This window comes from Astatotilapia calliptera, chromosome 12 (genome assembly GCF_900246225.1).
Source record: "Astatotilapia calliptera chromosome 12, fAstCal1.2, whole genome shotgun sequence".
Classification (NCBI taxonomy): Eukaryota; Metazoa; Chordata; class Actinopteri; order Cichliformes; family Cichlidae; genus Astatotilapia; species Astatotilapia calliptera.
The window spans coordinates 37852383-37874942 of record NC_039313.1 but is presented as its reverse complement, the minus strand read 5'-3'; the positions used below and the strand labels follow the sequence as shown (position 1 = coordinate 37874942).

General features: G+C 41.1%; 1 protein-coding gene across 1 annotated transcript; it reads left to right on the top strand.

Moving 5' to 3' along the window:
- Positions 1 to 8284: 8284 nt before the first annotated feature.
- On the top strand, positions 8285 to 9878 carry LOC113034061 (E3 ubiquitin/ISG15 ligase TRIM25-like). The gene has a single exon (XM_026188355.1). The coding sequence runs from the start codon at positions 8379 to 8381 to the stop codon at positions 9876 to 9878; it is 1500 nt and encodes a 499-aa protein (XP_026044140.1). The 5' UTR covers positions 8285 to 8378.
- Positions 9879 to 22560: the final 12682 nt, after the last annotated feature.

The window sequence follows — 22560 nt, the reverse complement described above, 5'->3', positions numbered from 1 at the left end:
TTTCCCCCAGACTGAGAGGAGAGAAAAAAAACCTCTCTTATGGAAGACCTGGTTTATTTGGTTAAGACAAGTTCTGTCTTTGTTCATGTGTGTTTATTATGTGTTCTGAGGGCTGGGAGTATTGTTATGTTGGTGCGGGAAAATAAGTTGGAAATACATAGAACATATGCGGTATTATAAGGTATTGTCTTTGAATGTAAATGGTATAAAGAATCCCATTAAGAGGAGTAAGATAGTTTCAAAGCTAAAAAGGGAAAAAATTGATATTGCATTTCTACAAGAAACGCATCTATCAAAGGAAGAACATGAGAAGTGGAAGAGAATGGGATTCAAAAATATCTATTATGCCTCACATAGATCTGGCAAAAAAAGAGGAGTGGCCATTCTGATACCGAACAAGGTTGGTTTTGAGTTTACTGGAGAACATAAAGATAAAGAGGGAAGATTTGTGTTGGTGAAAGGGAAAATGGAACAGGAAGACGTCACGCTGTGTAATATATATGCACCCCCTGGTAGTAGTACAGGGTTCTTTAAGGAGATATTCAGTCTTATTGCCGCAGAAAGTGTTGGCACATGTATATGTGCAGGAGATTTTAATTTACTTCTCCATCCAAAATGGGATACAACTAGCCGAGACCGGAGGGGAACTAAATTAGAGAAACAAGTAAAAACAATGTTGTCTGAGTTGGGGCTTATAGATATATGGAGATATTTACACAAACATGAACGCAAATTTACATTTTATTCAGCGAGACATGATATGTACTCGAGGATTGATTATTTCCTTACTTTTAGTAAAGATCTCCACAGAGTGAAGGATTGTATAATAGGACAAAGAGATTTATCTGATCATTCGGGACTAACTATGAAGATTGGGTTTAAAGCTAGCCCCAAAAACACCTTATGGAGGCTTAACACAGGTCTGTTAAATAATGACTTGTTTAAAAGAGAAATGGGACAGGAGTTAAAAACATATTTAGAACTCAATGACAATGGAACAGTTAATCCTACGATTTTATGGGATGCGGCTAAGGCATACCTTAGGGGTAAAATTATTGCAAAATGTGCAGTCCTAAAGAAGGTGAGAGCAAAAAAGCTGTCAGATTTGCAGGAAAATTTGGGGAAATTGGAACAATTGCACACCGTTACAAGGTGCCCCCAGGTATTGGAGCAGATGAGGCCGGTTAAACAGGAGATCCACAAAATTTTAAGTGAGGAAATTGAAAAAAAATAAAAATATAATAGACAACGGTGGTATGAGTATATCTCTGTCATACCAAAAGCAGGGAAGGATAAAACTGACCCCAGAGGTTATAGACCTATTAGCGTGTTAAATATAGACTATAAACTATTTGCCGCGATTTTGGCTAGGAGGTTGAGTACATTGATGCCCATGCTGGAGGATCAAACAGGCTTCATTGGTAACAGACAAACACACGATAATATCAGAAGGGCCATTCATATTATTGACCAGATACTTAAAGGGAAAACTGGAACAGTTCTCATTGGGCTTGATGCGGAAAAGGCATACGATACAGTCGGGTGGGAATTTCTGCTTCATGTGTTGAAGAGATTTGGGCTATGTGACAGGTTTATTCAGTGTATAAGAATGATTTATATGTCTCCAACAGCGAGGATCAAAGTTAATGGAAGCCTCTCAAATTGGATAACACTACAACGTGGCTGCAGGCAGGGCTGCCCGTTGAGCCCACTGCTCTTTAACCTTTTCATTGAGCCGTTGGCTCAATGCATCAGAGAAGATACTCGATTGGAGGGGGTTACAACAGGGAATGTGGAAAATAAAATTTGCTTGTATGCAGACGATGTGCTGGTAGCGCTAGGAAACCCGGAAGAGGGAATTCCTCTGCTTATGGAAACACTGGAAGAATATGGCAGACTGTCTGGTTAGAGACTGAACATTCAAAAAACTCAAATCTTGACATTCTTCTTTAACCCCTCAAGACAATTGGTAGCAAGATATAGATTCGGATGGCATCAATCTCAAATGGAGTATTTGGGGATCCTGCTGAGAAAAGACCTTGCATTGTTATATGAAGTTAATTATAATCGGGTGAACAAGAAGATATATGAAGATCTGGAGAGGTGGTTCTGCGCCTCCTCGATCTAGGCAGCAGAGTTAGAGCGATAAAGATAAATATCCTCCCAAAGCTGCTATATTTGTTTGCAGCACTTCCAGTTGAGGTTCCAGCAAAACAATTTAGGGAATGGGATATGCATTGCTCAAGATTCATATGGGGAAATAAAAGACCGAGAGTGAGATATGCAACATTGCAGCTGCCTGGTGAGCGGGGGGGCATGGCTCTACCGTGCTTTGAGGATTACTATCTGGCAGCCCAGATCAGACCTCTAGTGTGCTGGTGTAACTCTAAGTTTGAGGCAAAATGGAAGCACATTGAGCTTTCTTTGATGGATTTCCCAATACAGTCTGTTCTGGGGTCCCTTGAGAGTTTGCCACAGGCATATCAGATGCAAAATTTCTGTGTAAGTTTTTCCCTGAAAAAATGGGCGGATGTGATTAAAAATTTTGGTCTTAATAGGGAAATAGGGTTGCTGGGATGGCCAGCGTATCTCCCACGCTTCCTTCCAGCATTGTTAGACCATAAATTCAGGGAGTGGTCCAGGCATGGAATCACTGCAATCTGTAAGATGGGGAGCTGATCAATTTTGAGGACGTGTCAGATTTACGAGATCGGCAGGGAAGATTTTTATTGTTACCTGCAGGTTCGGAGCTTCTTCCGGAAGGAAATTAGAATGCTTGACGCAGATGCTAGTGGGGTGATCCGAATATTTATGGATGCTTATGGTGAGAACATTATAAGAGGTACTATAGGCAAAATATACAGAAGTTTTACAGCCATGAAAAAGACCTCAACAAGATATGTCAGTCATCGATGGGAAAAAGAAGCAGGTATAACTATCTCAGAGGAAGATTGGTTGCGGATGTGGAAGAATGTGTTGTCTACCACAAATTCTTTAACATGGCGAGATTTTGGATGGAAGAATTTAATTAGATTCTTCATCACACCAAAGCAGAAATCCAAAATAAGTGGTTCAGGCGCTTCATGCTGGAGGGAGTGCGGGGAGGTCGCTGCAGGTTGCTTCCATGTCTTCTGGTCATGCCCTAAACTGAAGACCTTTTGGGAGGAGATTAAACAAATGGTGATGGATGTGCTGGAAGTAACACTGGACTTCTCCTTTAGTACCATGTACCTTGGGAATATCCCTGAGGATATAAATAACAGACTCATACTTACTGAAAATAGTTATGGTTGCATGCAAAAAGGCAATTACTAAGTGTTGGTTACAGACAAGCCCCCCCACACGGAAGCTGGTCATAGACATTATTAACATAATTCATCATATGGAACTGATTACCCTCTCACTGCGGCTACAGAAGGAGAAAGGAGAGAGACTTTGGGAACGATGGGATCGTTATACGTCAAGAGACTAGAAACTGATACCTCTGTGATGCAGAGGGACAGCTATGAATTTGTTTGAATGGAACATGCACCTGTGTAATATGTAATATGTGTAAGTAAAACAAGGCGTTGTGTATTTTGGAATATGTGAACATATGTGACTGTGTTGGTTTCCCTTGCCCTCTTTAGTTCTGTATGTAAAATAAGATGAAAATCAATAAAGAGAAAGTATTAATAAAAAGAATAGAGTTATGGAATAACAAACACTGGTCCAGGGGACCGAGGGTTTTTCCCTTTAAAACAGTAAATTATTAAAAGAGCACAATCGGTAAGGGTATGTGATACGAGGTGGTACTGGAGGGAAACAGGAGCAAAGTAAGGAAAGTAAAACACATTTTGGTTAGCTCTGATAAAGTCAAAATTAAAAGAAGTACCATGACACGCAGAGGATCGAGGTGAAATTAAAAAGGTATGGAAATTTTGTATGAAGCACATGACTGATAACTGTTTTAAGTTTTGTTTCTTATAACACAGATTGGATCATAAGTGGGGAAAACTGAGTTTCAAATGTGAAGTTCAGGTTAACACACAGGTTTGTTTCTAGGCAGTTCCGAGGATGCAGGCTCTGGATGGAGCCAGGAGTTCAAAAGATTTAACATGATACTTAAACTGATTTTATTCCTTAACACAGGTTTGTAGGCAAATATACTCGAGAGGAGAATTGCTGAGGTGTTCTGAGAAATAATATGATTAACCTTTTTCTTTTCTTTTAATTTCCTAATTGTGGTTTTGTTCGACACATGGAAATGTGTCAAAAAGGGTGAGTTTTAGGTCTAATGTGGAACAATGGATTATATGATCATTTTATGACTTTTTGTGTATTTGATAATTTAAGTATGGTAAAACTTAGGCAGAAATCATTATTTTCATGTTTAAACCAAAGGATTAGAATAAACTGAATCCTTTTTAGAAGATAAAATGCCGGTGTTCATAGGAAGCTGAATACCACACTCAAGGGGAAACTGTGGGGCGGCAGCTTGAATAAAACATATCCTTTGGTGAAGGGAGGGAAGATGTTAGGATTGAAAATGTTTGATTTCTTTTGGATTTCTAGAATAAGCGTTTATTATCATTTTTCATACACACATTGCAATTGTGATCATAGGAATTGCCGCTCAGTCTTGTGAAGGTCATAAGCTTTGTTCAGTGTGACTGTCTGGATTGAAATATCGTAGGAAAGGGATTTAGAGTGCTTAGGGGTGAATGCAAACATGCTTACAGACACAGACATGACGTGGACCTATTTCTAGGGTAGAGGTGAGACATATTTTTCTTGTAACTGCATTTGTGCCTGTAAAAATAACAGTTTTGTACAAGACGTGCTCGAGATGTTCCAGAGATAAGGGTGAAGAGAGCAATGACAGAAAACAACTGGAGCGGAGGCGGGGAAATTGTCTCTTTAAGTGTGTTAAAGGTTGTCAAAAAAGGAACTGTGGCGACTGTCACTAACTGTAACTTTTTGCATGTTAGGTATCTGCTTGAAGCAAAAAGGGGCGTAAACCCTGATAGACAAAAACCATTTGAAGTGTACTTTCTAGTGGAGATCTATGCTGATATGGTGATGGTGTATATCTTCCCCTGGGTGTGTCGAATAAAATTAAAAGCGTCGGTTACACACATAAAGAACATGGAGATTAAATACATATAAAGGATAGAGCCCAGAACATGATAGTTTAAACTAACTTAGGACAATTTAGATAACAATTGATGAACTTATTAGGATATTGAGGCGTAGCAGAGAGAGGTGTTTTCGTTTTCTGTCCTTTACAGAAGAAGGAGCAGATTCCAGAACCACAGCAAAACTACGAAGGGGTTGGCGAGAATCCAGGAAGGATCAGTCTGAACGGATCGGGCCAAGAGAGAGGGACACGGATGTGACCCAAAAGAAGCACAGAGAAACCTCTCAGAAGAGCAGTTGTTTAGATTGCAAAGAAGATCAAAAACTTGTTACACAGAGGTTATAATGTGAGCATAAAGTAATGAAGAGTAATGAGAGGGACTTTAGTAATAGTTTGTAGGATTTTTATGTTATGTAAGTTGCCCAAAAACAGTGTTAAGGCCGGATATGCGCTACCCGTTAAAGGGGGTGAAGAAAGCAGGAGTAAATTTTTGAAAGAGGAAACAGGTTAACTCTATAGAGGCTGTTTCCAAAGAGTGACAAAAGTGATGTAGGACCTTTTACCAGAAAAATCTAATTATATCTGTTTTTAGTTCACAGTAGTTATTGAGGGAGTCAGTTAATTATGTTAGCTAATACAATTAGTTATAAAGGGGGTATGTTACGAAATAAATGTATATTTTTAGTGCTTATTTTCTGATTATATTGTTTTATGTATTTTAATAAGAGAGGCCTTTAGAAACCAAGCTCAGACGAGACAAAAACTAGGTCAGAGGGTGACAGGTTGCCCTGGCAACCGACTTTAGAAAGGGGAAGTTTAGTGCAGAGCTGTAGAGGAAATCAGACACAAAAAGAAAGAGGAACTGAGTGTGTGTGACGTGCTGCAGAAATATAACCATGCTGGCTGAATGCAGTAGTCTTTGTGTGTTCAGGCCTCCAGAAATGTAAAATAAAGATAATTTTTTAAACTTTGACCACTCTGAGTCCAATCTTTTTCTGCCGCCAAAAGAATTCAAAAGAACTGAATTTAATACTACTATCTTGAACCGAAAATCCAAACAAAATAATAACAATTGTCTTTTCTATTGTTTATTGCACAAATAAAACATTGTACCAAAAAATATGTCCGTAAAAATTCCCAAAGCCCAATTATATTTAGGTTTATAAGTCCTTCAGTATATAGGCTCTCAGGAAGAGATACAGTTCAATGGATTCATCTGCTGTGCTTGGTGGAAGTAAGAAGTTCTCTGACGTTATAAGGCAACACAAGCTGAAAACGGCTTCATCACAGGTATAAGGTCCTCTCTGTTGGCCTTCTTGCTTACAAGCATCCACTGCCTCCCGAGAAACCTCTTTCAGATGATCCTGTCCTCCAATGAGATGAGGGATGGTGTACATGAGAATCGGACGCCCACTTGGAGCAACTGCATTTCTGCTTCTATGTATTATGTGGGTGTACCACATATGTGCAACTTGCTGCAGCTCTTCCTGTTAAATATTAAAAATTAAAAATCTCATATCAGTAAAAGAACACATTTCTCTGGGCTCAACATGTTACCCAAAAGCACCACACAGTGACAGTCAGAAAAACAGAGTTTATCAAAAATACTCAACAACAAGATTAACAGTGGTAGACACGTGATACTGTGGAAAATTTAAAGTAATTATTAAACGTGAATTGTTTTAGACATTTTATGTTTCTGGCCAGTGAAATATGCATTTTTTTCATATCCTGAACGCAGTGATAATAATAGGGATGGTGCATGGTAGGTGTTAAAGCAAACTTTTTATTCTCTCTCCGTGTCTCTCTTTCTCTCTAACACACACACACACACACACACACACACACACACACACACACACACACACACACACACACACACACACACACACACACACACACAATGACTCATTAAAAGAATATAAACATGGTTACATACCTCGATGACGTTCAGGCATGTAAACAATATGAGCTGCTTGTCCAAAAAACATCCAGAAAAGCAGTCATGGTCTTTTAGTTCCTGGAGACGATTTATCCAGTGCTGAGCATGATGTCGTCTCAGAAAGGCCCACCAGCCTTCAATACGCTGATTGTGATTGCTGGATCCAGTAATAAAACAGTTTCTGACGTTCGGATCCATAGTCCATCGCAAGAATCGTTGCATCTCGGCCATTATGACATTTTCTGTTCCCAAATCAGAGCGAATCCTAGCAGGTGTTCCCATCCTCTTTTCAACTTCTGCTATGAAATAGCCAGCAATGACTTTGGGATCATTGTTTGTTGAATAGGCATGAAGCCAAATCATAACTCTTGAAAAACCACCAATAGCTCCATTTATACAGATTCCAAAAGGCTTCAGTTTGCCATAGGAGTCAATATGCCACATGAAATTTGGTCCAGGATTTGTTATATACATCGCATAAGGGCCAAGATATTTCAGTAAATGTCTCACAGTACTCTGCGCGACAACATAACCTGCCTGAATGCAGTTCAGGTGGTGTAGTTTGTATCCATGGAGCCTCCCGTGTTCCTCCAGTTGATCAATAAGAAATTCTGCTACCTCAATTGGATCGGACTCATTCTTTCTCCTGTACAGTCCCATGCGTTTTAGGTTTCTTCTAAGTGTCCGCATGCTTATCACAATACTGTCCAAACTGCTCAATAACAGCAAAATCTCCCCATGCCTCAATCCAAGCATAAAATAGAACTTAATTCATTCCAATAAACGAGCCATTTTCTCGCACTCTGATCTGCACTGTCACCCACTTCACTGTGTTTTATGGTAATATATCATGTTCGAACAATACAATATGTTATAACGTGAAAACTTTATACGTTCGTACAATATAATATTTATATTGTATGAACGTGATATTATGTTGTTCAAACGTGAAAAGTATCTTGTTAGAACAATAAACTTTTCACGTTATAACGTGATATACTTCTATTTTTCTTTTCTTCTGTACCTTCTTCATGCTCACATAAAGAGGAGGGACTTTGCGCTTCCTTTGTACCTTTGTGTTAATTGTGCGCTGTTAAGAGACCAACCCTGGCTGGATTACTTAAGCTAACGTTCAGATTTCCAGACCGTCAAACTTCTGCAGTTTTATATCATCCAGCAAGAAGACTTGTGAGTTTGACCTGCTTAATATCCACGCAGAATAAAGCTTTCCTGTGTTCTTCCAACCGACGTTGAGTGTTTGAAAAGAGTTGGATTATTGAGGCGACAACGAGCTAAATTGCATTTAGCGTCCCGGAAATGGCGCAGCGAGAAAACCAGGTGAACCGAGACAAACTCTGCTGCTCGATCTGTTTGGATCTCCTGAAGGAGCCGGTGACTATTCCCTGTGGACACAGCTACTGTATGAACTGTGTTAAAAGCTACTGGGATGAAGAGGATCAGAAGGAAACCCACAGCTGTCCTCAGTGCAGACAGACCTTCACACCGAGGCCTGCTCTGGTGAGAAACACCGTGATAGCAGATTTAGTGGAGGAAACAAAGAAGACTGGACTCCAAGCTGCTAAAGCTGATCTCTGTCATGCTGAACATGAAGATGTGAGCTGTGACGTCTGCACTGAGACAAAGCTGAAAGCTGTCAAGTCCTGTCTGCAGTGTCTGGCCTCTTACTGTGAGCAGCACCTCCAGCCTCACTATGAATCCTCTGCCTTTAAGAAACACAAGCTGGTGGACCCCTTCCAGCAGCTCCAGGAGATCCTGTGCCCTCGCCACAATGAGGTGATGAAGATCTTCTGCCGCACTGATCAGCAGTGTATCTGTTATCTGTGCTCCATGGATGAACATAAAGGCCACGACACAGTTTCCACTGCAGCAGAGATGAGCGAGAAGCAGACAGAGCTCAAAGAGAGACAGCAGAACATCGAGAGGAAAATTAAAGAGAAAGAGAAAAGTGTGAAGGTCCTGCAGCAGGAGATCTCTGAGCTGAGGAGGAGAAAAACTGAGCTGGAGCAGCTCTCTCACACAGAGGACCCCACCCAGTTTCTACACAACTACACCTTGCTGTCACGTCTCAGTGAAGCTCCAGACTCAGCCAGAATCAATATTCATCCTGAGAGCTACACCGAGGATGTGGCAGCAGCTGTGTCAGAGTCCAGAGAGAAACTGCAGTCCAGTGTTGAATGGACCATAACTGCTGTTGAAGAAACTCAAAGGGATGTTTATCAGGCAGAGTCAGAGCCCAAGACCAGAGCTGAATTCCTAAAATATAAATGTGAAATCACATTTAACCCAAACACAGCACACCAGCGTGTTGTGCTTGGGCCTGGCTTAAAAGCAAAATATAGTCATACTCAGACAATCAGGCGCTATGATCACACTGACAGATTCACTGACTGGCCTCAGGTGTTGAGCAGAGAGAGTTTCACAGGACCTTGTTACTGGGAGGTGGAGTGGAGCGGGGATGATGTCTTTATAGCATTAGCTGACAGCAGTGTAAGCAGATCAGGAAAAGAGAGTGCTTTTGGAAACAATAACAGTTCATGGGCGCTGGAGTGTTTCAGTGGCGGTTATACATTCAGACATTCAGGCAGCAGGACTTTCATTAAAGGTCCACAGTCCTCGAGAATTGGAGTGTTCCTGAATAAGGATTTAGCTAATTACATTTTTCTGTCCTTCTACAGCGTCTCTGAAAGCACTCGAACCATGACTCTTCTCCACAGAGTCAAGACTAGGTGCTACCCACTCCTGGTTGGGCTCGGTGTATACGGTGGTAGCGCTGAAATCTGTGAGATTTTATGTTAAAACGATAAAATTCATAAAATCATTCTCTTATGCAACAAAAAGTAAAGACGCTCCATAAACAAGATAGTCACTTATTTGAAGGTAAAATGTCTTTGTTTTATACTTTTTCATGTTATAAGTAGTGGATTAGTAAAAACTGGCAAATGATAATTCATCAGTTCAATCTTAGAAAATAGCACATTTTGTACAATAAAGCTTCATTTCTCTAAACATACTAAAGCATATTTTTAAATCTTTTCTGATTCGTGTCAGACTTCTGATAATTGAAGATGATCACAAAATTCCTGGATATTTTTGTTTGCATTTCATTTCTATATTGTATGTAACAGATTAGATTGTAAAACATCTCAAAAATAAAACTTAATGTCATGTGATGCCATAACAGCTTCCTGTCTGCTGATGTTGTTTAGTGTGGATTATGTTTTTGGGGGGAATATTTCATCCATGGAGCGTGAGGTAAATAGTTTCAAAACAGTGTTTTAGTTTAAATAACTTTTATTTGATTGTCTCGTATGGCCAGTGTTTTATTGTCTAGCAAATCAGTAGCAAAGGCAGTGTTTCTAAAACCTCTAGAAATTATGAGACAACAAAAAAGTATTTATCATAAAATCCAGTAAATAGGAGAAAACTAACAGCAGGACCTGTGGAGAGTGTGGGTGTTTTTCTTTCCTACCTGATACAGAGTTTACTGGTTTTACTCAAAATTATTTAGTTTCCAGTTTCAATAAAGTTTTCTCCATTTGTCTGGTGCGGTGCTGAAAACATGCTTCAGAGATTTTGGTCCATATTGACATGATGGTGTCACAGAGTTTGTCAGCTGCACAACTCTGATGTGAATCTTCATTTTACCACATCATAAAGGTGCTCTATTGTACTGAGATCTGGTGACTGTGGAGTCCATGTGAGTGCAGTGTTAAGAAATAGAGAGATATTTTTAATGTGTATCTGCTCATTAGATTGTTTTATGTACTTTAATAATGAAGGCTTGTAGAGCAAGGCCACTTTTGACTCACAAGCTAAGTGCTCAGCCAGACTGAAAAACAGGAAGTTTTAGTGCACAGATATATTAATAGATAAGACACAGAAAAGAGGAACTTTTCCATATAAGCAATGTTTGAGACTGTGTGACGTGTAAAGTGCAGAAATAACACCATATAAGACACACTTGGAGCTAAAAATGTTAGAGATCCTGCAACTGGCATTTGAGCTGTGCAGGGGTCTCTCTCTTCCAGAAGATGATTGAATAAAAAGAAATATAAATGTTTTAACACACTATGAGTCGGGTTTCTCTGTTCTATCACAGGGACAAAAGAATCGGGGTTAATATTTGGTGTTTCCGCCCGGTTCTTCGTGTGACAGAGAGAAGAAATGTGGCCGAAGGTTGGATCTGATATGAGGCGAACAGAAGACCGGTCTAAAGAGATTTAAAGGTAGGCACAAACCTGTTCAAAAAGCACATTTGTGCAGATTGGATGAATTCTAAATTATCTGTTCACTGAGTGATGATCTTAACTATTAAATTGGCTCAGTAGTGGTAAAACTAAATTCTTGAGAATAAAGTGAAGTTTTGAAGTAAGGATAATGAAACCTTGAGAATGACAGTACTGAGTTAAAGGTCATATGGTATTTTATGGTAAAAGAGACCAATGTGTGTTTAGGATAACACAGGATCATAGGTAATTGGTCAGTTTATGGTTTAATAAGTGTCAAACTCACGGGGTTCGAGAACCTCCTACCCCTCTGAGACGTTGGAAGGGGGCTCCGGCGTGGGCATACTGCAGGTGGCACCTGCCAAGAGTTGTGGGCTTGGTTTTAAAAATAGCCAATGATTGACAGGATCATTTTAGGAGACACTTATTTGTGAGTAAAAAGAGTAATTCCGGACGTGGAAGTCTGATGAGAAGGGCACCTAGAACTGGGCAAGGTGTCTAAGTGGCTCAGGATTTCAGAGAATCGAGTCAGTTGTGATTTTGAGTTCTAATGGAAAGTTGATTTTAAAGGAAAATCAATGTTGACCATGTTGAAGTAATTCTGAAGATATTACTAGATGTGCTGTGCACAAGTGAAGAATCAGTTGTGTACATGGGGATACACAATTGTGTTGATATTGATGGATCGGCTGCGATCCATCTGATAAGTTAATGCTGGGTGCACTGAGACAAGAAACTGTTTTAAATCCTCACGGGCTGCAGTGAGATACATGTGCTGAAGATTACTGGACCCATAGAGGTCCATTTGATGAAGTTCTTGGGCAGATAAATGACAGAAACAGTTTTTGAATCTTGTGAGAATTTTGAAGCACTGAGACTGAGTTTTCTCCGTGCTTGGTGCGCTGTGAGGACTTATATCACAGTTATAAGTCCAAAGTTTTATGCCCTGGAGGCCAAGAGTTGTGTGTAGAGAAGAACATGACTCAGAAAAGGACACTTATGGTCATATTTTGTCTAATTTGGGGAGAATTGTCCCATATGTGTTTATTTCTCTTCCCTTTTAAGAGGACATACGCAGTTACTGGCTGCAGTGTACTTCCTCTTTCTGATTTTAAATACTTTTTTGCCCCACTGTAATCTTTAACTTGTTTACAGATTAAGTTGTGTTATTAGCAGGGCTAAAAATAAACTGGATAATGCTGAAGTCTGACAGATTCAATGATATACACAATACACCACAGTGAGCAAGGTTTCTTTAATAACCACATAGATCACTGAAGCTTTCCTAATCCTAATAAAACACACACAGCCATGCTGAATTTACTGTATTATTATAATATTAACACATATCATGTTTAATGGTCAGTTCACTAAATGACACCACCCTCCACAAATGTGACCCCGATGATGCATATTTGTTGACCGTACAGCAAGTAAGCCATGACACACATGAGGCCGAACTGGACACATATGAGGACAGGAAAGAAAAGAACAGACAGCTTCACATGAAGTTCCAACGCAGTTTAATTTCCAGCTGATGACGATCACAAATTCTTCTTCCTTTCACAGCTGCTGTATCCAGCCCGGGTGCTTCAAACCGTCCTCCTAAATTAAAGTCTTGTTTTTGACTGAAACTTTATGCTGCCTCATCAGTTCTTAGAGAGCATCAGGATGTGTGATGGAAATATCTCTGTAGTGACATCACTTTAAACTGACCTCAGCCTCCAGCCATGCATGAGCAGCATTTAATCAGTTCATTTTCTTACTGAGTAGATACTGTGCCTACTGTGAGTTCACAGGCAAATGTGGTCAAAAGTAGATCAGACGTTTTCAGTTTTTCCATTCACATATCAACCCGAATCAACTGGCTTCTTTGTCTATTTATCTGTCATGTAAGCAAAGCAGCTGACTACACTCAGTAGAATGATCAGTCCTTTGTGTTTACTGGATGAACTTTAAAGGCGTTCTTTTCTCATGATGATTTGATTTTAATAACATTTTTCAACCCCATGACTTTGTTATAAGACTGACACGGATTAAAACAAATTTCTGGAGCCCCCTAGCCCCTACTAGGGGGCTCTCTAAATGGTGGGGAGGTTGTTATATCTTTGCCCTGGTGGGTTCCAGAGTGTGGGGGTGCCTACTGGGGTCAGTGGGGGACCTCTCCTTTGGGGCTCTACTCAGCTCTTCCCAGGAGGGTGGCACGGTCCCCCCCCCCCTTTGGTGGTCCTCCTCAGGTCCTTGTACTCTGGGGCCTCTGGATATCTGGGGCCTGGATCTCCTCCATACCTGCTTCATGCCCTGGGGGACGGGGCTGTGGCCCCCCACACTCCCTAGCAGATCATTACATGGAGAAACCTTTGGAATGCAAGCATGCTGATCCACACAGGTGTGCACACAGGTGTACACACGGGTGTTCACAGACGCGGACTACAGCTTTCTTGGCTGCTGCCTCAAAGCACATTGTGCGCTGTCTATCTTGCGTGCTGCACAATATCGTTTATTATTTAGTATCTACTGATATCTACTGCTAGCTAGTTTACTGTGATGGTGCTGTTTTTTTATTATGTTGCTCTTTGTTGTTTGCTTTCTCTTCTGTTTTTTTTCTCCATACAGGTGACCCAGGTGTTTTGTTTGTTTGTTTCCTCCCCCCCCCCCCTTCTCACCGTCTCTTCTCCCCTTTGGTTTTCTTTCTCTCCCTCTCTTTCTTTCATTCTTTCTCCCTGTCCTATCCCCCAGTCATGTCTGTCCCGTTTGTAGCAACTGAAAATAAAATAAATTCATAATTATAATAAAGGTCAATCAAATGGACCAATATGGCAAGGCCATGATGATCCACTTGGTAAAATAAATCCGCTTGGCATCTTTCTTGGCCTTAAGACAACAATTCTGATGCTAAAGATCCAAACGGGACACAAAAAATAAATAAATAAATAAATAAAATAAAATAAAACAAATTTCTTTTGCTCAAGTAAAAAAAAACAACAAAAAACAGGTTTTAGATAAAAATCATGTTGAACCTCATTACCTCATCATTAGCGTTCAGTGTCATCAGTGTAATCAATCATAATCATTAATGGTGGAACAAACAACACATAACTTGAATTTATTTATGTGTGGTATCTTTAGGATTAGGATTCAACTTTATTGTCATTACACATGTATAAATACAATGTAACGAAATACAGTTTGCATCTAATTAGAAGTGCAATCAGAGAAATTCTTGCACTCTTTGTCTGGTGAGGGACCAGACAAAGAGCGATTCTGAAGACCCTTATGAAAAGGACAGCGAGGGAACAGTTTACCCTGCCCGGGATAGGGTTACCGGGGCCCCGCCCTGGAGCCAGGCCCGGGGAGGGTGCCCGAGGGCAAGCGTCTGGTGGCCGGGCCTTAGTCCATGGGGCCCAGCTGGGCACAGCCCGAAGAGGAGACATGGGCCCATCCTCCCGCAGGCCCACCACCCGCAGGAGGCGCCATAGGGGTCGGGTGCATTGTGTGCCGGGTGGCGGCCAGGAGCGGAGGCCCTGGCGGACTGACCCCCGGCTGCCAAGACTGGCAATAGGGACATGGAATGTCACCTCTCTGGTGGGGAAGGAGCCTGAGTTAGTGCGTGAGGTTGAGAGGTACCGGCTAGATATAGTCAGAGCAATCAGAGAAATTCTACAGTTAAGTTAAGCAAATATACAGATGTACTACGGCCTAATGTATGGATATACTGATATATACAGATAAGAGTAGTATAAATGGGGCAATAGTTATGAACAGATTATGTACAGAGAGACCAAATATACAGTACATATGTACAGATATAGAGATGATCGGTATAGCATACAGATGTTCTATATTGCTATACAGATGGGCAGATATAGAGATGTACTATGAACAAATATACAGATTTGCTAAATATATACAGATGTGCTGGTGTGTGGTAACAGATCTACAGAGTCCTATGAGTATATCTACAGCAGTGGAAGCGTAGCGCTCTGAGCAGACTATAACAGGGAACAGTGTACGCACTATACCAGAGACTATACTATGTCAGTGTCCTAAACTATAGCAGTAAACAAGTAACCATTTATTGTAAAATAATTTTTATAAAAGAACAAACTGAATAATTTATTTATAGAAACAGAAGGCGTTCATTAAAACTTAAAAAATTGAAAAATTAACTATAGAAAGATAAAAATACATCTCAGGGTTAAGAAATTGTTGTCTTTTCCATTAGTTTCTTCTTTAGTTGCATTTTACTTGATATGACACTTTAAACTGTATAGTAGACTGTATATATTAAGTAAGTAAGTAAGTAAGTAAAATTTTATTTATATAGCAACTTTCAAGATATAAAATCACAAAGTGCTTCACAAGACCCAACAATGAAAAAAAAACAAGCAAAGTTAATAGAAAGCAGATTTAAAACATTTGTTTTTAACTCATTTTTAAAAGAGATCACAGAGTCTCAAATCGAAAGAAGGAAGAGAGAAAAGTTCCAGAGTCTGGAGGCCACTGAACAGGAGGCTCTGTCTCCGTTTGTTTTCAGCTGAGTATGGGGCCCCACACACACTCATTCACTCACTCAGGTCGTGTGCATGCAAATAAGAAAACGTTTGAATAGGCGCAGGTCACCACACTGTCACCTGAGTTTAGGTTTATGTAAAATCCGCATGTATTTTATTAGTTCATTTTCTTATTCAGCAGAAATTATTTGCATAATACAATAAGCAGCCAGATAGAAAAAAAATGTTGTTTATATATATTTATGCGTGTGTGTTTCAAAAGTCTGAATGCTTTCTGCATTCAGTTGCAACCAGGTGCAACTATGTGTCAGAGGTCAGTACTAGTTCGCTGGGCGTACAGTTAAAATGGTTTGCGTATTCTTTAAGATTGTATGTAAAACATTATGTTACAATGCGTACACATGACACTGTCATAAATTTATAGACACTGTAGGATAAAAACTTTGGATAATCAAGTGCCCTGTCCTTTGTTAAACAGCAGCCTGTGTTTGGTATCTGCATTAGTACCAGCCACCATCACTGCCACCACCCAGAGGCTGACAGTATTTAACTCCAACCCTCATTTTCAGGAGAAAGGTTCAGTCTACCTTCTACTTTGCTGTGAGAGCTGTCTCAAAGGAAGGATGGGTTTTTTTCATCACTGTTAAGTTTTTTCAGTGTTCTCTTCTATGGAAAGATCACTGCTGACTTTAAACCATGCATTGAATTTTTCTACGCAGAAACGATACCACAGGGCATCAGTGGAGACGGCTACCAGGCATTATGTCAGTACTATAAAAGTCAATACCGCTTTGCCACCCTGTATGACAGAAACCGTCGTATACCATTGTTCTCTGCGTATATACTCAGTCCTGGAGAGGGATCTAGGCCCAAAAATACAAACTGGATGATTGAACCACCTGTAAGCTATGTAAAATATCACTGTGTGATGTTCAAAGACAGTCATTTGAACTGCTCTCTTTTGACTGATACGGTATATTTTAAAGATGGTTTTCTTAGAGAGGATGAAGAACAATAGTTACAATGTGAAGGAATCGCTCGTTTGGATTTTAACTGTTTGTTGAAGTGTGTATTCTCTGCATTTGGTCGATGAAACTATCAAGTTGTAAACAGTTGTAGGGTTAAAAATTATCGTATGTACAGAATGATTATTTACACAGAGCTACAGGGAGTGCAGAATTATTAGGCAAGTTGTACTTTTGAGGAATAATTTTATTATTGAACAACAACCATGTTCTCAATGAACCCAAAAAACTCATTAATATCAAAGCTGAATGTTTTTGGAAGTAGTTTTTAGTTTGTTTTTAGTTTGAGCTATTTTAGGGGGATATCTGTGTGTGCAGGTGACTATTACTGTGCAGAATTATTAGGCAACTTAACAAAAAACAAATATATACCCATTTCAATGATTTATTTTTACCAGTGACACCAAGTCGGACTCGTTCCCGGTGGGTGATGGGCTCCGCCAGGGCTGCCCTTTGTCTCCGGTTCTGTTCATAATTTTTATGGACAGGATTTCTAGGCGCAGCCAAGTGGCGGAGGGCTTTCGCTTTGGTGGCCTCAGAATCTCATCTCTGATTTTTGCGGATGATGTGGTTCTGTTGGCTTCATCGGGTGAGGGCCTCCAGCTCGCACTGGAGCGGTTCGCAGCCGAGTGTAACGCAGCGGGAATGAGGATCAGCACCTCCAAATCTGAGGCCATGGTTCTCAGCCGGAAAAGGGTGGAGTGCCCACTCCGGGTCGGGGATGAGTTCCTGCCCCAAGTGGAGGAGTTCAAGTATCTCGGGGTCTTGTTCGCGAGTGATGGGAGAAGGGAGCTGGAGATCGACAGACGGATTGGGGCTGCGGCTGCAGTAATGCGGACGCTGCACCGGTCAGTCGTGGTGAAGAGGGAGCTGAGTGTAAAAGCGAAGCTCTCAATTTACCGGTCGATCTACGTCCCTACCCTCACCTATGGCCACGAGCTGTGGGTAGTGACCGAAAGAACGAGATCGCGGATACAAGCGGCGGAAATGAGCTTCCTCCGAAGGGTGGCTGGCCTCTCCCTTAGAGATAGGGTGAGAAGTTCGGCCATCCGGGAGGGGCTTAGAGTAGAGCAGCTGCTGCTCCACATCGAAAGGAGCCAGCTGAGGTGGTTCGGGCATCTGGCAAGGATGCCCCCTGGGCGCCTCCTGGGCGAGGTGTTCCAGGCATGTCCCACCGGGAGGAGGCCCCGGGGCAGACCCAGGACACGCTGGAGAGATTATATCTCTCGGCTGGCCTGGGAACGCCTTGGTATTCCCCCGGACAAGCTGGAGGAGGTGGCTGGGGAGAGGGAGGTCTGGACCTCTTTGCTTAGGCTGCTACCCCCGCGACCCGACCTCGGATAAGCGGATGAAGATGGATGGATGGATGGACAGTGACACCAATATAACATCTCCACATTCACAAATATACATTTCTGACATTCAAAAACAAAAACAAATCAGCGACCAATATAGCCACCTTTCTTTGCAAGGACACTCAAAAGCCTGCCATCCATGGATTCTGTCAGTGTTTTGATCTGTTCACCATCAACATTGCGTGCAGCAGCAACCACAGCCTCCCAGACACTGTTCAGAGAGGTGTACTGTTTTCCCTCCTTGTAAATCTCACATTTGATGATGGACCACAGGTTCTCAATGGGGTTCAGATCAGGTGAACAAGGAGGCCATGTCATTAGTTTTTCTTCTTTTATACCCTTTCTTGCCAGCCACGCTGTGGAGTACTTGGACGCGTGTGATGGAGCATTGTCCTGCATGAAAATCATGTTTTTCTTGAAGGATGCAGACTTCTTCCTGTACCACTGCTTGAAGAAGGTGTCTTCCAGAAACTGGCAGTAGGACTGGGAGTTGAGCTTGACTCCATCCTCAACCCGAAAAGGCCCCACAAGCTCATCTTTGATGATACCAGCCCAAACCAGTACTCCACCTCCACCTTGCTGGCGTCTGAGTGGGACTGGAGCTCTCTGCCCTTTACCAATCCAGCCACGGGCCCATCCATCTGTCCCATCAAGACTCACTCTCATTTCATCAGTCCATAAAACCTTAGAAAAACCAGTCTTGAGATATTTCTTGGCCCAGTCTTGACGTTTCAGCTTGTGTGTCTTGTTCAGTGGTGGTCGTCTTTCAGCCTTTCTTACCTTGGCCATGTCTCTGAGTATTGCACACCTTGTGCTTTTGGGCACTCCAGTGATGTTGCAGCTCTGAAATATGGCCAAACTGGTGGCAAGTGGCATCTTGGCAGCTGCACGCTTGACTTTTCTCAGTTCATGGGCAGTTATTTTGCGCCTTGGTTTTTCCACACGCTTCTTGCGACCCTGTTGACTATTTTGAATGAAACGCTTGATTGTTCGATGATCACGCTTCAGAAGCTTTGCAATTTTGAGACTGCTGCATCCCTCTGCAAGATATCTCACTATTTTTGACTTTTCTGAGCCTGTCAAGTCCTTCTTTTGACCCATTTTGCCAAAGGAAAGGACGTTGCCTAATAATTATGCACACCTGATATAGGGTGTTGATGTCATTAGACCACACCCCTTCTCATTACAGAGATGCACATCACCTAATATGCTTAATTGGTAGTAGGCTTTCGAGCCTATACAGCTTGGAGTAAGACAACATGCATGGAGAGGATGATGTGGACAAAATACTCATTTGCCTAATAATTCTGCACTCCCTGTATACAGTAGTGCAGTTAAGATAAGTGAGGGTGTGGATAATTTCTACAGAGGCTATATACAGTACCTGGCAGAGCTTCTTAGCATTTACTGCCCCAGGAGATCTTTGAGGTCAGCAGACCTGATGCTTTTAGATGTTCCCAGGTACAGATTAAAGACTAGGGGAGAGAGGGCTTTTGCTGTGGCTGCACCCAGACTGTGGAACAGTTTACCTCCTCACATCAGATTCTCCACAAGCCTACGAACTTTTAAAACTGCTCTTAAAACTCACCTCTTCTCATTGGCTTTTAGCAAGGTTTAACTTACTGTTTTAACTTATTGTTTTATCAGTGAGGTGTTTTATGTAGTTGTGTTTTATTGTATTTTATATTTGTATTTTATTGTACAGCACTTTGGTCAGCCTTGGTTGTTTTTAGATGTGCTTTATAAATAAGCTTGACTTGACTTGACTAAACAAAAACAGTTCCCAGATGGTACAGTGGACACATGTGTGACTGCTGTGATTAAAGCATCTTTCTTTCAGCTTAACGAGTGAACCGTCAGCTCGTTCAAACACACGTTAAAGTCCGTTTGGCTCGACACCACCGAACAGAGGCAGCAATATAACATAGCTAACATTAACAGTGCAGTGAATCCTGCTTGTCAGTAGCATGTCTAGAAAATTTTTGTTGGGGGGGCCAGGTAGGGGCACAGATTTGGAGAAGGGTGGCAGATTTAATTGGCAGATAATGTTTAAAAAAAATTCTACCAACTGTTAACCATAATTCAATAACCCTATAAACCTAATAACCGAATGCACTTTTAACTCTTATTAGAATGAGATTTTAACCACTACGGTGCAAAGTTTTTAGATACTGCGTTGATAAAGTACAAGAGATACAATCAGTGCTTTGTCAATGTTTACTCAGCATTCAAGGACAGCAATATTTGCATAGTATTTTTACTGACATGTAGTGCACATATGTTTTGGGCAAAAACATTTTTGAATATTAAAATACGAACATTTGTAACAAACAATTGACAAATTAGCCAATTCCAATGTAAAACTTTATCTGCCTGTTAAAAAAAGAAGATAATCTTCTCACAAACTGGTGTTTGACTTTGAAACAGGAAAAAAGTGGAGAAACAAATGAAAAGACTAATATTTGAATAAAACCTGACAGCAAGTAAATACTTTCTATGCTGCCTTATGGTAAACTTTGGTAATATTGATAAAGAACAACACTGGCTGATGATGAAATACAGTCAGCTGGCATGGTGACACTGCCAGTATTAACCTGCAGGGCTGGACTGGGACAAAAGAATCGGGCATTTTCACTACAGACCGGCCCACCAGGTAGTAAAGCCATAAAGCCTTTGAATGAAAACAAATGCTGTTGTGACAGTGATGTACAGTCTTGTTGGTATATGTATGATTTCTATACATTTTACGTCAGATAAAAACTTTGGTTGTAAGATTTAGATAATTATTTAATAAAAGCTAGATATTTTAAATGAGAATAAGAAAGAAAAGTATTTCTTTGTGCCCCCGTCTCCCTGTTAATGCCCTATGTGGCCCCCTGGCAAAACTTTGCTAGACCCGCCCCTGCACAGTTACCAGCTGTCAGCTACATAAAAAAGGATCCTGGTGTTATTTGTCTCTCAGAAACAGTTCATAACTTCAACTCATTCATGTCACCTAAAAGGTAAACCTGTTTCTCCATCACCTGTTCAGCTCTGATGGTTCAGTAAGGACATCTCCTGGTTTCATCTTCATGTTTCCCTCTCACCACATATCCAAACCAACATCATGACCAGCAGCTTTACAGCTGTGGCTCCAGCAAACATCAGCTGATACTAGAAATTAATATTAAATAAATTCTAACAACAGCTGATCAAGCTTAAACGTGCTGCTGTTGTTTACCGCGACATCTGCTGGTTTCCTCTTTCTGGCGCAAAGTGGGCGATAAATAAACAAGAGAGAAAAGCCGATCAGCTGATCATTGATCAGTTTCATGATTGAAGTAGCAACAGGAGAGGGAGGGGGAGAGAATGAGAGGAGAAGAGGCAGCTGTGCAGCGTAACGACAGAATAAATCCAGCTTTGTGTCTTTTTCCATTCTAGCTGAAGTCCGGGACAAAGTGCGTCTCTTCTCAGCTCAATACGAAACGTGTAATATTTTCTCTGAATGAGGGACCATTCCATTTTTTTAAGGAGCCGTTGGCAACTCTACTAACCTTATGAATAAAATAAAGTTCACTATCAGTAACATCATAGCACCCACCCAGCTGTATAAAAACTCCGTCAAACTGGCTAGAACGCAGTATGAGTTATTGCAACTGACAGTAAAAGTCAGCAACATGAAAATAAACTCCACCTAAACTTAGTTTATATCTGACCCAGATAGACTGCAGGTCATAACTTCTTACCTGAAGTTCAGTTCACCTGACACTCGGACTGGTGGCTGCCTCGGGGCTCTCCTCCTGCCTCCCCTTCCCTCATCCACCTGTTGCCTCTGTGGAAGCCCCGCCATAGCCACCACCAAACAACTGAGTTATTGCTACACATCGACCTGCATCTGGCCAATCCACCACCTCTCATTGTTCATGCCATTACAAAAAAAATAAAAAATAAGTCAAATAAGCCCGATGGCCAGTCCAGCTATGTTAACCTGCAACCAAATTTGCAGCTCCATACAGCAATGTTACGACTTAGATTATATCTTATAACTCATAACTCTTATGTTAGCTGCCCTCAGTAGCATACTGTCTGAAATATTCGACGGCTGCAATAATTCTTTAAGTGTTATTTTTTCCTTGGTATTCTAATTTCACCGAAGTTTACTAAACTCAACAAACTTGATATTACTTACCGGGACATTTATTCTGGCCTCATTTTCTTTCACCCAAAAATTGTTTCCTGCAGTGACGTCTTTCGTGCTTGGCTCTCCTACCTTTGCTAACGTGATGCACATAGCGCAGAAGCGATGCTGCATTCACTTACACTCGGATATCTGAGCGTCACCGTGAAAACATAATCGGACATTTGATATTTGATTGAAT

Bases quoted from the DNA above. Each gene is read 5' to 3' on its own strand.
- LOC113034061 (XM_026188355.1), top strand. From the start codon at position 8,379: ATGGCGCAGCGAGAAAACCAGGTGAACCGAGACAAACTCTGCTGCTCG.